Here is a 15,096-nt window from a genome sequence, read left to right as displayed (position 1 = left end):
GTAGGGTCAGCAAACTATGTTACTAAGTTGGACCTGCTTAAAGGTTACTGGCAGGTGCCCCTTACCGAACGTGCCTCCGACATCTCGGCGTTTGTCACTCCGGACCAGTTTCTGCAATACAGGGTGATGGCATTCGGCATGTGCAACGCTCCGGCCACCTTCCAGCGGTTGGTTAATGTACACTCAACAAAAATATAAACGCAACACTTTTGTTTTTGCTCCCATGTTTCATGAGATGGACTTGAAGATCTAAACTTCATTCCAGATACACAATATTACCATTCCTCTCAAACATTGTTCACAAATCTGTCTAAATGTGTGATAGTGAGCACTTCTGCTTTGCTGAGATAATCCATCCCACCTCACAGGTGTGCCACATCAAGATGCTGATCTGACATCATGATTAGTGCACAGGTGTACCTCAAACTGCCCACAATAAAAGGCCACCCTGAAATGTGCAGTTTTGTCTCACAGCAAAATGCCACAGATGCCACAAGCATTGAGGGAGCGTGCAATTGGCATGCTGACAGCAGGAATGTCAACCAGATCTGTTGCTCGTGCATTGAATGTTCATTTCTCCACCATAAGCCGTCTCCAAAGGCGTTTCAGAGAATATGGCAGTACATCCAACCGGCCTCACAACCGCAGACCACGAGTAACCACACCAGCCCAGGACCTCCACATCCAGCAGGTTCACCTCCGAGATCGTCTGAGACCAGCCACTCAGACAGCTGCTGAAACAATTGGTTTGCATAACCAAACAATTTCTGCACAAACTGTCAGAAACCGTCTCAGGGAAGCTCAACTGCATGCTCGTCGTCCTCATCGGGGTCTTAACCTGACTCCAGATCGTCGCCGTAACAGACTTGAGTGGGCAAATGCTCACATTCGATGGCGTCTAGCACGTTGGAGAGGTGTTCTCTTCACGGATGAATCTCGGTTTACATTGTTCAGGGCAGATGGCAGACAGCGTGTGTGGCGTCGTGTGGGTGAGCGCTTTGCTGATGTCAATGTTGTGGATCGAGTGGCCCATGGTGGTGGTGGGGTCATGGTATGGGCAGGCATCTGTTATGGACGAAGAACACAGGTGCATTTTATTGATGGCATTTTGAATGCACAGAGATACCGTGATGAGATCCTGAGGCCCATTGTTGTGCCATACATCCATGAACATCACCTCATGTTTCAGCAAGATAATGCACGGCCCCATGTTGCAAGGATCTGTACACAATTCTTGGAAGCTGAAAATGTCCCAGTTCTTGCATGGCCAGCATACTCACTGGACATGTCACCCATTGAACATGTTTGGGATGTGCTTGACCGGCGTATACGACAGCGTGCACCAGTTCCCACTAATATCCAGCAACTTCGCACAGCCATTGAAGAGGAGTGGACCAACATTCCACAGGCCACAATAGACAATCTGATAAGCTCTATGCGAAGAAGATGTGTTGCACTGCATGAGGCAAATGGTGGTCACACCAGATACTGACTGGTTCTGAGTCCCCAGACCGCCAATAAAGCAGAAACAAAATGCACATTTCAGGGTGGCCTTTTATTGTGGGCAGTTTGAGGTACACCTGTGCACTAATCATGATGTCAGATCAGCATCTTGATGTGGCACACCTGTTAGGTGGGATGGATTATCTCAGCAAAGCAGAAGTGCTCACTATCACACATTTAGACAGATTTGTGAACAATGTTTGAGAGGAATGGTAATATTGTGTATCTGGAATGAAGTTTAGATCTTCAAGTCCATCTCATGAAACATGGGAGCAAAAACAAAAGTGTTGCGTTTATATTTTTGTTGAGTGTAGTTTTAGCCCAGGTGCCAAATTGCAGTGCGTACCTGGATGACTTGGTGATCTATACAGCCAGCTGGGAGGAGCATATGGAGGTATTGAGGCAGGTTTTCACACGTTTATCGCAGGCCTCTTTAACGCTAAATCTGGCGAAGTGTGAATTTGGTAAAGGCAGGGTCACCTACTTAGGGAAACAGGTGGGGGGTGGACAGGTGCGACCGGTGGAAGCTAAGGTTTCTGCGATTCTCGAGTTCCCTGTCCCCACTACCAGGAGAGCACTTCGTAGGTTCCTGGGGATGGCCGGGTACTATAGGAGTTTTTGCCGTAACTTTGCGACCGTGGCTCAGCCGTTAACAAATCTCCTTAGGCCTTCTGTTGACTTCTTGTGGAACTCTGACTGTCAGCATTCATTTGATAGTGTGAAACTTCTTCTCTGTCACTCCCCAGTGCTCGCCGCACCTGAGCTGCGTAGACCGTTCAAGCTGGAGGTGGATGCCAGCGCAGTTGGGGCGGGAGCTGTGTTACTACAGGAGGATGGTGAGGGTATCGATCACCCAGTGTGTTACTTTTCGAAGAAGTTCCTGAAATATCAGCTCCCCTACTCCACAGTGGAGAAGGAAACACTAGCCTTGCTGCTCGCTTTGCAGCACTTCGAGGTGTATCTGGGGTCTAGTCCATTACCCGTAGTAGTCTTTACTGACCACAACCCACTGGTATTTCTGCAGCGGATGCGTAACCACAACCAGCGACTCATGCGATGGGCGCTGATGATGCAGGAGTATAACATTGAGGTGCACCACAGGAAGGGCTCAGATAATGTGTTAGCAGACACCTTATCCAGGGTGTATTGTCATTAAATGATCTGGGTCTTGTTTTTTTTTCTTCTTTTTTCTGTCTTTTCTTTTGAATTGAGAGTATTTTCCTTTTAAGGGAGGGGGTGTTACGGCCGGTGGCCGTTTTGAAGTAAAGCATGTGTGGACACTGTGTTCTCTCTCTCTCTGTCTCTCTCTCTCTCTCGCAGCGGAAGGGCGTCGGAGGGCGAGCGACCGGGCAGCCAATCAGGGCACGGGGCACTTTATTTGAAATCGGAGCAGATGGAGCTGAAGGCGGCGGCTGGATGAGTTGTTCGGTCTGTTGTGAGCCGCCCGTGGTTGCCGATCGTATGGGCCCGTGTCTATGTCTGTGTACGTTGTGGAGCTGAAGGCTGCAACTACTGAGAGTAGTGTGGTATTTTTGTTGGGTGTTGTTTTTGCGGGGCTTGCTACCTGTCGTTTTCTTTTACAGAAGGGTGGTTGGGTTTTTCTGTTACTGTTATTTTCTTTGTTTTAATTCGTTTTGTGTTGTCGCTGGTGCTGTTTTTGGCCCAGTTGTTTTTCGTTGTAAACTGTGAGTTCTCCCTGGAGCCTGCGTGCCCGGAGGTATTATTTGTGTTCGGGGATATTTAAGTAAATAACTTCCGTAACCTTTAACATCTGGGTTTTGTATTACTTCCCTTTTCCCTCGTCGAGCCGGGTCGTAATAACTCCATATACGACAGCCGGATTCAAAGGAGGGCTGGTCGTATAGCTGCAGACCCCACCCACCCAGGACAAGAACTGTTTGTACCTCTTCCCTCTGGAAAGAGGTACAGGAGCATCAGAACTCACATCAACAGACTGAGACAGCTTCTTCCCCAGAGCTGTGAAATCCGTTACCCCACTTTTCCATACACATCCCACCCACCCAAAGACCCAGACATTTGATTTGCACTGTTAGTTTTACTCTTTTTATTCTATATTCTATTTTATATTTATGTTTATATATATATTTTATATTTATTTATGACTGTCTGAGCAGACCTCAGGTGTTCAGGAAGGCTGTTCCACAGGTGAGGGGCAGAATAACTCTGTTTGGGCCTGACCCTGGGTACACACAGTGGGCCTGTCCCTGATGATCTCAGGGATCTGGATGGTTCATAGGGAACCAATAAGTCCAGGATGTATTTTGGTCCAAGACCATTCAGTGCTTCGTAAACCAAGAGTAAAGTTTTGAAATGTGTCCTTTGACTCACAGGAAGCCAGTGCAGTGATTTGAGGGCCGATGTGATGTGGTCCATTTTCCTGGTATTACTCAGAACTCTAGCAGCTGCATTTTGGACCAGCTGCAGCTGCCTGACTGATTTTTTGTTAATACCTGTGACGCCGTTACAGTAATCTAGCCTACTGAAAATGAATGCATGAATACGTTTTTCTGTGTCTTGTTTGGACAGAAAGCCCTTGATTCTAGCTGTTTGTTTTTCAGGTGGTAATAGGCAGACTGATAGCTGAGGGCCAATTTATGAACCCAACATTGGACATTTTTGGAAAGAAAAAAAAGAAGAATTTAATATCCAGTACCATCGTGATTGGTACTCCTGGATGAAGGAGGTGGAGTGACTTGACATAAGCTTGTTAAATACTCCACGTGTGGAGTGTTCCTGAAGTGGCAGAAATAAGAACAAACTCTGCTCTGCTCTCTGCTCTGTTCTCTCTTGTCCTGTCCTGTGATTTTTGTGACTTTTTTTTTCCCTGAACACCCTGCTTTGCTATCCTTGGGATACTTTTTTACATGGAGCTAATAAATTGGTCTCTCAGTGCATTGGACAACATTTTCTCACAAAGGAAGACATCACCGAACCCCTCTGCCCTGAAGGGACATTCGCTGGTGGATATGTCCATGATTCCTGGGAAACCTGGCGTCTGGTCTCCAGCCACTGACCCTGGAAGATGTGGAGGATCTATTCATCTATTGGACATTGGTAGTAGGCATACTTCTGAATTGCGTGGGAGCTGTCCTGCTCTACCGAAGAATTGGAAAAGCCGCTGCTGGCAAATTGGCACTACCGCTAAGCGTGGACACAAAACAAGACCCTGGGCTCATGGGACCTCGGATCTCAGAATTACATCAGAAGATGGACCGGATTGATGGGCTGATTTGAAACAATTCAGCCCTCTCCGGAGAGGGCTGGAAGCGGGTGGACAACATCGGAAGACAGTCCGACCACTTGAGGATCTCAATGGAAGGAATATCTGTCAAGCTGAAGGAGATGTCGAAGGTTCTCCATGCACCTGCAAAGGATGAATGAGCACTGAGGCCGGACTGGCCGATTGATCACTGATCTGGGCAAATTAATCACAAATCGAAAATTGTTGTTATGATTTTGGTTGATTTTCTGTCTGTCCCTCTCCCCACCCTCCCTCTCCAGGCCCTGAAGAATAGCCCAGCAGCTGTGCTCCTATCTGACTCCTCTGCACTCCTATCTCCCTTCAAGGACAACTGATGACTGCCCTGTAAACATCTCAACGGTCTCACTTATACTATCGCACACACTTTTCATGGATCTGACGCACATACACTCTCCTCCCTACCCCTCCCTTCCTTCACGTCTGCCTCCATATCTGTTGTTTTCTTCCCTCATCCTTTGTGTCCATGAAAAAATTCCATCATGTTACCACACTGTAATCAAGTGTCAATGTCATTATGTGATTGTGTTGTTTGTATGTATCGCAATCTGCAAACTTATTTTCGAGAGCCAAAAGGGCGCCTTGCACGGTCGCCCTGGTGCTTTTAGTGCACTCATGCACTAAACACTAAGGCATATTCCTAGTAATGTGATTCCTCACTTACATGGCAATAAACAAGATTCTGATTCTGATGACAAACAAGTGTGCAGAACTCCTTATACAGCTCTCCACTGCAGTGCAGGTAGCATCACACACCCACATACAGGTTTTGATGCTGTTTCGCTGCCAATCATCGGCAGAAGCAGCAGATCAGGTGAACATGTATAAAGCGGCGATATTTGGGGAAACAGGCAAAGCCGTGAAATACCAAACATAGCAACATCGTCCTCCTACTCCGCATCAAACATGTTTGTTCATCTAAACTGCTGCTTCTGCTGCTGTTCAGCGCGTCTTTAAAACCTGTTTATGTGTCTGAGCGCGATGTGCGCTGCAGTGGGAAAGCCGTGTGACACACGTTCCACACACACATTCCTGGTTCAGAACAGATAACAGATCTGTTATTGCTAACAACTAACAACACTAATACCTGTGCTCTGCTTCGTGCGTGTGCAGCGGTGCAGCAATGACAAACGTCCCCCGTGAAATGATTTTCCACCGCCCTGTCCGAGTTCCGGACATTTTAGGCCATTTAAAGCAGTGCTGCCGCCATTGGCCCGCGGGCCGCACATTGAGAACCTATGAACATGAATGTTAGTCACCCACTAAGACAACACAATGCAGGAATTTGTTGTATTTGTTTGTTTATTTGTTACATTCAGAATAATGCTGTAGCTGTGGACCGAAGTGATACAGCAAAGGAGATCAGTGCTGAATCAGTGCGGTACGTCCTTCTTCTCTGCTGATAGGCTGACGAAGAGTGAACTGCAGTGTCTCAGCCACTGCAGTTCACTCTTTGCAGTGGCTGAGAAAGTTAAGTGGCCGTTTGCAAAAACGCTGTACGGCGTACGACTTTAAACTGTGAAAACGCCATACGGCGTATGACGTGAAAACAGCGTTTTAAGTACTGGCGAAATGTGATATGAATGGCTTGCGATAGTTTAGTTATGTTACGTCTCCAAAAACTGTGGGGGATGACATGTGATTTTAGAAAAAGTGTGGGTGTTACATCCCCCACGGCTGCGATGCCCATGTCTCAACACCAGTTCACAGTTGCACTGCCTGCACCTTTTGATGAATGCTGTAAGAAAGTTGCACAAGATGTTCATACAGCAGAATATTTCACCGCTACAGCGGACCTGTGGTCAAGCTGCACCATGGAGCCGTATATAAGCCAGTTCAGAGGTTTGTCCACACAGTTGCAATCACGTGATTTTTGGCAGTGTTCTCTCGCTGCTTTGATCTGAAACTCAGAAGCAAAACAGTGAGTTAAGTCGAACTTTATACTTTATATATAGCGGACAAAGGGATATTCAGTTCTGATAGAGCATTTTTTTAAAAGGGTGTGAAAGATGTTTGAATAAATCAATCATATGAGATCCTCTTACTGCCGCATCACGATAAACAAATTCTCCTTTTGAATTTCTACGCAGCAATGCTCTCAGACAATTTCCTGATAATGTATTCCAGGGGTGGTCAACTAGTCAAAGACCAAGAGCCACATTTTTTACTGAGAGAGTTACCACAAAGAACCACATCATTCACATGGGCACACATGAACATCACCTATCCCCATTGCATCCCACAAAAATATAATAATTATTTTATTTTTATAATTAATATCTAGCCGGCATTACTATGCATGTTGCTTAGTGGGACTTCTGGCATTTCTTGCCTTGAACAATCCTCTTCAAATCTGGCTTGTTGCCACTCAGGTTTTGCAGGTTTTCAACCAGTGTTGCATATGTGGCTCTTTGTTTATTCAGGCGTTGGTTACTTGCCCGCTGACTTTTAGGAGAGTGGGAAAATGCGGTAAATCTGAACAGCTTTAGTTTGTTGGAAAACGCAAACACACTTTGCACCGGGTCAGGCAGCATTTTTAACTTTCCCAGCATGTCGACCAAAAAGGCCAGATCCATAATCCACTTGAGGTCCGAGAGCTCAGGATCCTTGTCCTTCTCTTCCATTAACAGTTTTGCAGCATCCAAAAACTCAAAGAAGCAAGAGAATACCTGGCCTTTGGACAGCCACCTCACAGAGCAGTGCAAAGGCAGGTCACCTGGAAGCCCTTGGTCCAGATCAGTGATGAGATTTTTGAATTGCCTGTGGTTAAGCACATGTGTACAAATGTAGATTTCTATTCCCATAACAGGCTTCATGACGTTGTGTAAATCCAACGATTGTGAATGATGCAGTGGAAATTTCTGGAAATGTTTGGTTTAGCTTTGCACAGCCCGTTCACAGATCAGATCAAGGCTGGCGCTCCATCGATGGCTATTGCAGTTAGCTTCGGTATGGGCAGATTTGCTTTTGCCAATGCAGCCATCATTGTTTCTTTCACATCTATGCCATGGGTTCTGTCTTTAAATGGCACAATATCAAGGAGTTCTTCTTTGATCACACAATCCTTTGACACAGACCGGGCAAATATTGCCAACTGAGGCTTTTGCACAAAATGCTGTTTTGAAGAGGTTAGGATCAGTGCACATAATCCAGCTGAGAGTGTAGAGTGTGGCAGAGAGGAGGTAACAGAGAAAAGAACTGGGTAAAAAACAAAATGTGGATCAGTGGGGGAGCTGATAGAACTGTTCCAGAAAGATTTGAAGGGGCTGGCTGGTGATCATTATAACTGGATTCACCAGATTAAGCAGTTTAGAAATCTCAAAGAGAACTTGCAGAGCAACAATATGGTCCTGATTTCAGTGAAAATTATCCTTGCAAGCTAACCACCAAAATCCAAGCCTTTCACTTTGGAGGAAACCAGCGGCAAGCAACTCTACATACTGGGGTAGCCTATCATACTGGTGATTCCCAGAGCCTTACCGTGTCTGAGACATGATGAACGGGCTGTGTGGGCTCACATCAACACACCCGCTCGCAGCAACGGCAGCATGCTTCAAACATACCCAGGCCACACTGGATGTTAAGCCATCATCCAAACGTCATTCAGCGAAGCAGCGCTCCTGTGTTCAGTGCGCTCTGTGTGCAGGACATGTGCAGAGCGACATGATAGTGTCTGTAAATGATTATAACATGACAAAAACTATTGTCTAAATATTCCTCCACAGGTTTTGTGCTGATATCACTAGATAAGGGTATATTTTTCAGAAATCCAGAGCCTGTGATATTGCGCAGATGCATGTGAATCAAAACAAAAACGCTTGAGTGTGTGATTAATTTCAATGCAAAATAATCAGGTCAGAACGATGTAATAAGCAAATAAATTACTACTCTTTGTAGTCTTACTATGTTACTTAATTTGTTAAACTTTCCTGCTTCAACTTCCCCACTGTAGTCAGGAAGCACAGAGGAGCGACACACACACACTGTCACGGGTACGCTGTACCACTGAGTTCACACTTGTGTGCAGTCCAAACTCCAGCTAAACGGTGGAAGAGGAAAGCAGAAGACACACACCATCCTCACTCGGTACATCTTTGTTGGATACTCCATCCTGTTCTTCACACCTGGGCTCCACACAGCCTCTGCAACTCGAACTTGCTAAACTCTAGCCTCCCAGCAAAGTCCATGCACGAGAGTTAGCTACAGACTTAGCAGTTAAGCTTTTTCAACTTGACCTTCGTTGAATATACCACTCAAACATTCAAGCTTCCAAAAGAGTCTGTGTCAAACACTTTGGCCAATCTGATGCTAGAAGTCCGCTAAAAGCCCATAAACAGTCCAACTTTCTCGGACGCACGTCACACACTCTCCACTCGTCGCTCTCCATCTTGTCTTTTCTCTCTCTAACTTCAACACCAACTCCTCCCAATTCACTATCCTTTGATCTCACACATGTTTCAGTCACGTACAACGTACCAAATAAAATAAAAGCACAATCCCCTGTGTTACAGACATGTAAAGGTAAACTCCAATATAAACAATATATAAACCAGCATAATAATACATTCAATAAACAGTCAAATAAAACTACTGCATAAAATTATGCTGTCCTTAATGGCTAATGAATTTAACCCTTACCAACTCATGAACTTATTTACTCCTAATAAAATTATATTCCAACAGGGTTACACTGTCATCAGCATAAAAATGGAAAGTTGAGTTTGGAATGTTGTGTCCAAGATTATTATATATAGTGAATAATAATGGATCCAGCACTGAACCTTGAGGGACGCCCTTGTGTACTTGCTGTACCTCAATCTGAACAGCTTGGTTCTTGCTTGTGAGGTAATTTGCAAATCACAATAAGGTTAAAAAATGACACAATGGTTCAGCTATAATGTCAGCTGCCAGTTTTAGAAAAGAAGGCTCTAAGTTATCTGGACCAGATGGTTTTCTAGGATTGAGTTCTTTTAAAGCAATGTGACATCTGTTATAGTAAAAGGACTTAAGTTAAACATGGATATTCTCAGTGCATCTTTCAGACGATTGAGGTAGCCTGCTTCAGCAGGATTGTCAGAATTAAACAGAAGACCAGAGCAAATAAAGTGAAGAATAACAATATAACACTTTATATATTATTAAAGTATAGTATAATTATTTCTTATTATTTCTTTGTGTTTTCATAGATATTTTTATTGTCCATTTAGCTGAATGATAAGCATCTACTCAACAAATATTACTTATAGTGTGTGCTTATTTCAGTGATGTGCACATTCTACTTCTCCACCAGGAGTTAACCCCTAGTTTGAATCCAGATTAAGTGACCCAAGAGCCACTTATTTAAGTGTGTCATAGTTTCTATGACATTTTTGTATTATGTATGAATGTTTCATGTGTACTGCTAGCCTCATCTTTATCTCTCTTTCATCCATAGTCTTCTGTCAGAGCCAACCGCAGCACTGTGGGTGGGTACTTTTTGGCTGGCCGTTCAATGACCTGGTGGCCTGTGAGTAACTTTTTTTTGATAAATAATGTATGTGTAAATGTGTATGTATGATGCTACACTTTACCAGCATACAGGATATTCACATGGTCAAAACATCTGTGAAATGTCATGAAAAACATCATATGAGGTGAAATTTTCACCCTTTAAAATGGAAACAGACTTTTTACTTTACAATATGAATTGAGCTTAAAAAAGAGGTGCACTTCCTCTCATGTGGCATGCATTTTGTGCACCCTTCCAGGCCACAGTTTTTTCATTGGGTTTTATATAGTATACTACATGTAAAATATTTTATGTGAAACACATTGCATTGCTCTGCTTGGTCCTACCTTTTTATGTTTGTGATTGTGTAAGTAATTGTTAAACTGTCATTCACAGGCTGTGCCCTAAGCCTAAAAATGATTCTCTTCTGTCTGCTCTTTGTATAAATCTACAGATAGGAGCCTCTCTGATGTCCAGTAATGTTGGCAGTGGATTATTTATTGGTCTTGCAGGAACCGGAGCAGCTGGAGGTATTGCTGTTGGAGGATTTGAATGGAATGTAAGAGACTATGTCTATCCTTCTCACATGAATCAATGGCTTGAGGTATACATACACTACCGTTCAAAAGTTTGGGGTCACCAGGCAAGTTCTACAGCTTCTCTGATCAGCATAACACTTCAGCTGTGCTAACACAATCTCACAGGAGTTTTCTAACCATCAATTAACCTTTTTAACACGATTAGCTAACAGAATGTACCATTGGAATTGTTCTGTCCTCACACCACATAACTATATGAAGCTAGACAGCCACCGAACAAACTAAACAAAGGTCTCCAGACAAGGCAGCTTTTCTTGGTTTTACTGAAGATCATTGATCAACAATGTTATTTGTAACTGAAAAATATAGAAAAGGAAACAAACGACTAGCAATATAAAATGCTACACTTAATAATTAGCCTAGCTTACACTCATTTGCATCACGCATTCAAATAATCGAAATACTTTCAACTGATGTACAAGTGCTTTCTGATCACATTAATACTTACAAAGACGAATGTTTCCCAAGGCACAGGAGCTTTTAGCCACATTAGCTAGGCTAATTATTATGCATGAGCAGTTTTTACTGAAGCACTTGATAACAACATTGCCGGAAAAAGTACAACAAAGACGTGTTCAAGGTAAGAGCACTCACTTGTTTATGTTACCGAACACACAAAAACAACAAAGATTGTTTGCGCCAGCAATGTCTCACTCTGATCAAACTTCAAACCATACATATTTTAGACAATGATAACATGAAGTTACTTCTATTTATTAACTACTTATTTATTTAGAACCTTATATATGCAACTTAATTCCATTATAAACTAACTAATGCCTTTGACCAAAGGCATCACAAGAACACAGGATGGTTGCAGGAAAAGGGCCTCTGTATATCTTTGTATATATTTCATTAAAAAGCAGGCTTTTCTGACTAGAATGGTCATTTATCACATTAACAATGCCTAGACTGTAGTCTGATTACTTTAATGTTATCTTCATTGAAAAAAAAAAAAAAAATAGAGACATTTCCAAGTGACCCCAAACTTTTGAACGGTAGTGTATATGTATGATTTAGGTGGCCTACTTCAGCTGTTGCAAGCTACCAGGCAGCCAGGAAGGATCATCATCATTCATTTGTCACGTGACAGGCAGCTAGGGCTGCACAGTAAAAAGAGTCGAACTTCCCAACACTACGTAGAGAAGATTGAAGCAAGGCGTCTGGACTTGTAGAGTTTTCTAGAAGACGTTTCGCTGCTCATCCAAGCAGCTTCATCAGTTCTAACTGTTTGGTGGGGAAACATGGTTTATATGTGGTTACAGACCTATGTGGGTGGGTCTGGGTAAAACTTTAAAAAACTTACAAACAATAGCACTAAATGTTTCCATACTTACCTGTGATGTTCTGGCTGACTGGGCCAGGTGTGTCTAACGACTGGCTAACGACTATGAAACTGCCGGAGGGGGACTGATTGACAGCCCTTTGTTCTTACTGTGAGTATGTGCAAACTTCCTGGGAATGGATGGAATCACTGCATTGTATGTGGTAGAAAGATGATGTCTGAGGCCACCACCTCTGTTAAGGGAAGGTTTTTCCAGCTTAACATAGATGGCTTCCTTGACTCCTCTTTCATACCACCTTTCCTCCCTGTCTAAAATGTGAACGTTGTTGTCCTCAAAGGAGTGTCCTTTGTCTTTGAGGTGGAGGTGAACAGCTGAGTCTTGTCCTGAGGAGGTGGCTCTCCTGTGCTGAGCCATTCTTCTGTGGAGTGGTTGTTTAGTTTCTCCAATGTACAGATCAGAGCATTCCTCACTGCACTGGACTGCATATATCACATTGCTGTGTTTCTCCCTGGGAATCTTATCCTTCGGGTGAACCAGTCTCTGTCTCAGTGTTGTCATAGGTTTGAAATGGACCGGGATGTCATGGTTGTTGAAGATCCTGCGGAGTTTCTCTCATACTCCTGACACATATGGAATGGAGATGTTCTTTCTCCGCCTGGTGTTGTCCTTCTTCTTGTTGTTGGGGGGTCTTGTTTTTGTGGCTTTGATGAGTGCCCACTTCGGGGTAGCCACATGTTTGCAGGGCCTTCCTGATGTGGTGTTGCCCACATTTTAGACAGGGAGGAAAGGTGGTATGAAAGAGGAGTCAAGGAAGCCATCTATGTTAAGCTGGAAAAACCTTCCCTTAACAGAGGTGGTGGCCTCAGACATCATCTTTCTACCACATACAATGCAGTGATTCCATCCATTCCCAGGAAGTTTGCACATACTCACAGTAAGAACAAAGGGCTGTCAATCAGTCCCCCTCCGGCAGTTTCATAGTCGTTAGCCAGTCGTTAGACACACCTGGCCCAGTCAGCCAGAACATCACAGGTAAGTATGGAAACAGTTAGTGCTATTGTTTGTAAGTTTTTTAAAGTTTTACCCAGACCCACCCACATAGGTCTGTAACCACATATAAACCATGTTTCCCCACCAAACAGTTAGAACTGATGAAGCTGCTTGGATGAGCAGCGAAACGTCTTCTAGAAAACTCTACAAGTCCAGACGCCTTGCTTCAATCTTCTCTACGTATGATGACCTGGATGACTGAGAATCTTCATCAACATGTTCCCAACACTACTTAACTATTGAACAGACAACAGAAAACACAGCTGTCATTTGGTATCAGAATGCCCTTTATTGTCACTATACCCAAGTACAATGAGATTAAAGAAAAAGAGAATGTGTGCTCGTACTTTTAGTAATGAAAGTAATGACTGTTTTCCTTGGTCCGTGTGTTTTATCCCGTTCTTATTTCTTTTAACTTACAACATACAAACAATCAATGAATAAAGGTGTGTGTGTGTAGGACTTTGGGGTAAGGGTGTCTTGAGGATTTAACTTCATTAATTTGTGAAAAGCACAAGTTTTTGTATGAAAGGTGCTACATAAATAAAGTTTGATTTGATTTGATGTAGAGAATTTCTGTTATAAAAACTGTTGAAAAAAAATAAATAAAATGACTGTTAACAAAACATCTAGAAACTACTACTACTAATAATAATCACCATCATCGTCATTGTCATCATCTACATTGTTGTGACTTCATTGCATGTGTGTTTGTGCAGGCAGCGTGGGTTCTGGTGGCTCTGGGTTGGATTTTTATCCCTGTCTACATTTCTGCCGGTGTGGTAACAATGCCTGAATACCTGGCAAAACGGTTTGGAGGCCAGAGGATACGCATGTACATGTCTGTCCTATCGCTTATTTTATACGTCTTCACCAAAATATCAGTAAGACTCACATTCAAAGGAAGTCATTTCGCATATCCATTTTGTCCAGAGTCATTTAACACACAAGTCATTCAATAATTAGCATTGCCTGTGTGTGTATGTATTTCTCAGACAGACATCTTTTCAGGGGCTTTATTCATCCAGGTGTCATTGGGCTGGAATCTCTACCTGTCCACTGGTATACTATTGCTTGTTACTGCTGCCTACACTGTGGCAGGTACACACATACACAAGCACACACATGCAATCAATTTTAATGATACACAATACATAACATGATATTAACAAAAACCGGACTCACGAAATCATCGGGCAGCATTTCATCAATCACATAACACACACACAAAGTATTCAGACCCCCTTAAATGTTTCACTCTTTGTTATATTGCAGCCATTTGCTAAAATCATTTAAGTGCATTTTTTCCTCATTATTGTGCACACAACACCCCATATTGACAGAAAAACAAAGAGTTGTTGACATTTTTGCAAATGTATTAAAAAAGAAAAAGTGAAATCTCACATGGTCCTAAGTAGCCTTTGCTGTGACACACTGTGACACACTATATTGAACTCAGGTGCTGTGCATTTCTTCTGATCCTTGAGATGGTTCTACACCTTCATTTGAGTCCAGCTGTGTTTGATTATACTGATTGGACTTGATTAGGAAAGCCACACACCTTAAGCTGGATCCATACTCCGCACGACAAAGAACTTTTTCCCCCGTGCAGACGTTACGCCCACAAAATGACGTCATTTTTTGTCTCTGACCGCCCGCTGTTCCGCACTCTTGTGCACAGGGTCCGGGCCGAACTTTGTCTTTCAAGGCTGTGCGGCAACCATGCTGTGATTGGTCGGAATTTATTGTGGGCGTGATGAATGTGGAGAAGCGCAAGAGCCTCTCCAGGTATATAGGTAGGTGTATAAACAGCACTGATTCAACAGATTTAATTAATTCAACAATGGATGTTTTTAAGGAGAAGCTTGCTGAGGCAACAACTCCTGGAAG

General features: G+C 43.3%; 1 protein-coding gene across 4 annotated transcripts in view; it reads left to right on the top strand.

Moving 5' to 3' along the window:
* slc5a9 (solute carrier family 5 member 9) overlaps positions 1 to 15,096 on the top strand; it is a 41,900-nt gene that overhangs the window by 11,348 nt on the left and 15,456 nt on the right. The window contains exons 1-5 of one of the 4 annotated variants that reach the window (XM_028403888.1): positions 8,776 to 8,869; positions 10,218 to 10,289; positions 10,726 to 10,830; positions 13,926 to 14,090; positions 14,202 to 14,307. In XM_028403888.1, coding sequence (XP_028259689.1) covers positions 10,275 to 10,289; positions 10,726 to 10,830; positions 13,926 to 14,090; positions 14,202 to 14,307 — 391 coding nt within the window. In that variant the 5' untranslated portion in view covers positions 8,776 to 8,869; positions 10,218 to 10,274. Of the gene's footprint in view, positions 1 to 8,775; positions 8,870 to 10,217; positions 10,290 to 10,725; positions 10,831 to 13,925; positions 14,091 to 14,201; positions 14,308 to 15,096 lie in introns of those variants that run through there. The other 3 variants (XM_028403887.1, XM_028403885.1, XM_028403886.1) reach the window with 3 other exon arrangements.

This window comes from Parambassis ranga, chromosome 4 (genome assembly GCF_900634625.1).
Source record: "Parambassis ranga chromosome 4, fParRan2.1, whole genome shotgun sequence".
NCBI classification, from domain to species: domain Eukaryota; kingdom Metazoa; phylum Chordata; class Actinopteri; family Ambassidae; genus Parambassis; species Parambassis ranga.
This window is presented reverse-complemented; position numbering and strand designations above follow the sequence as displayed.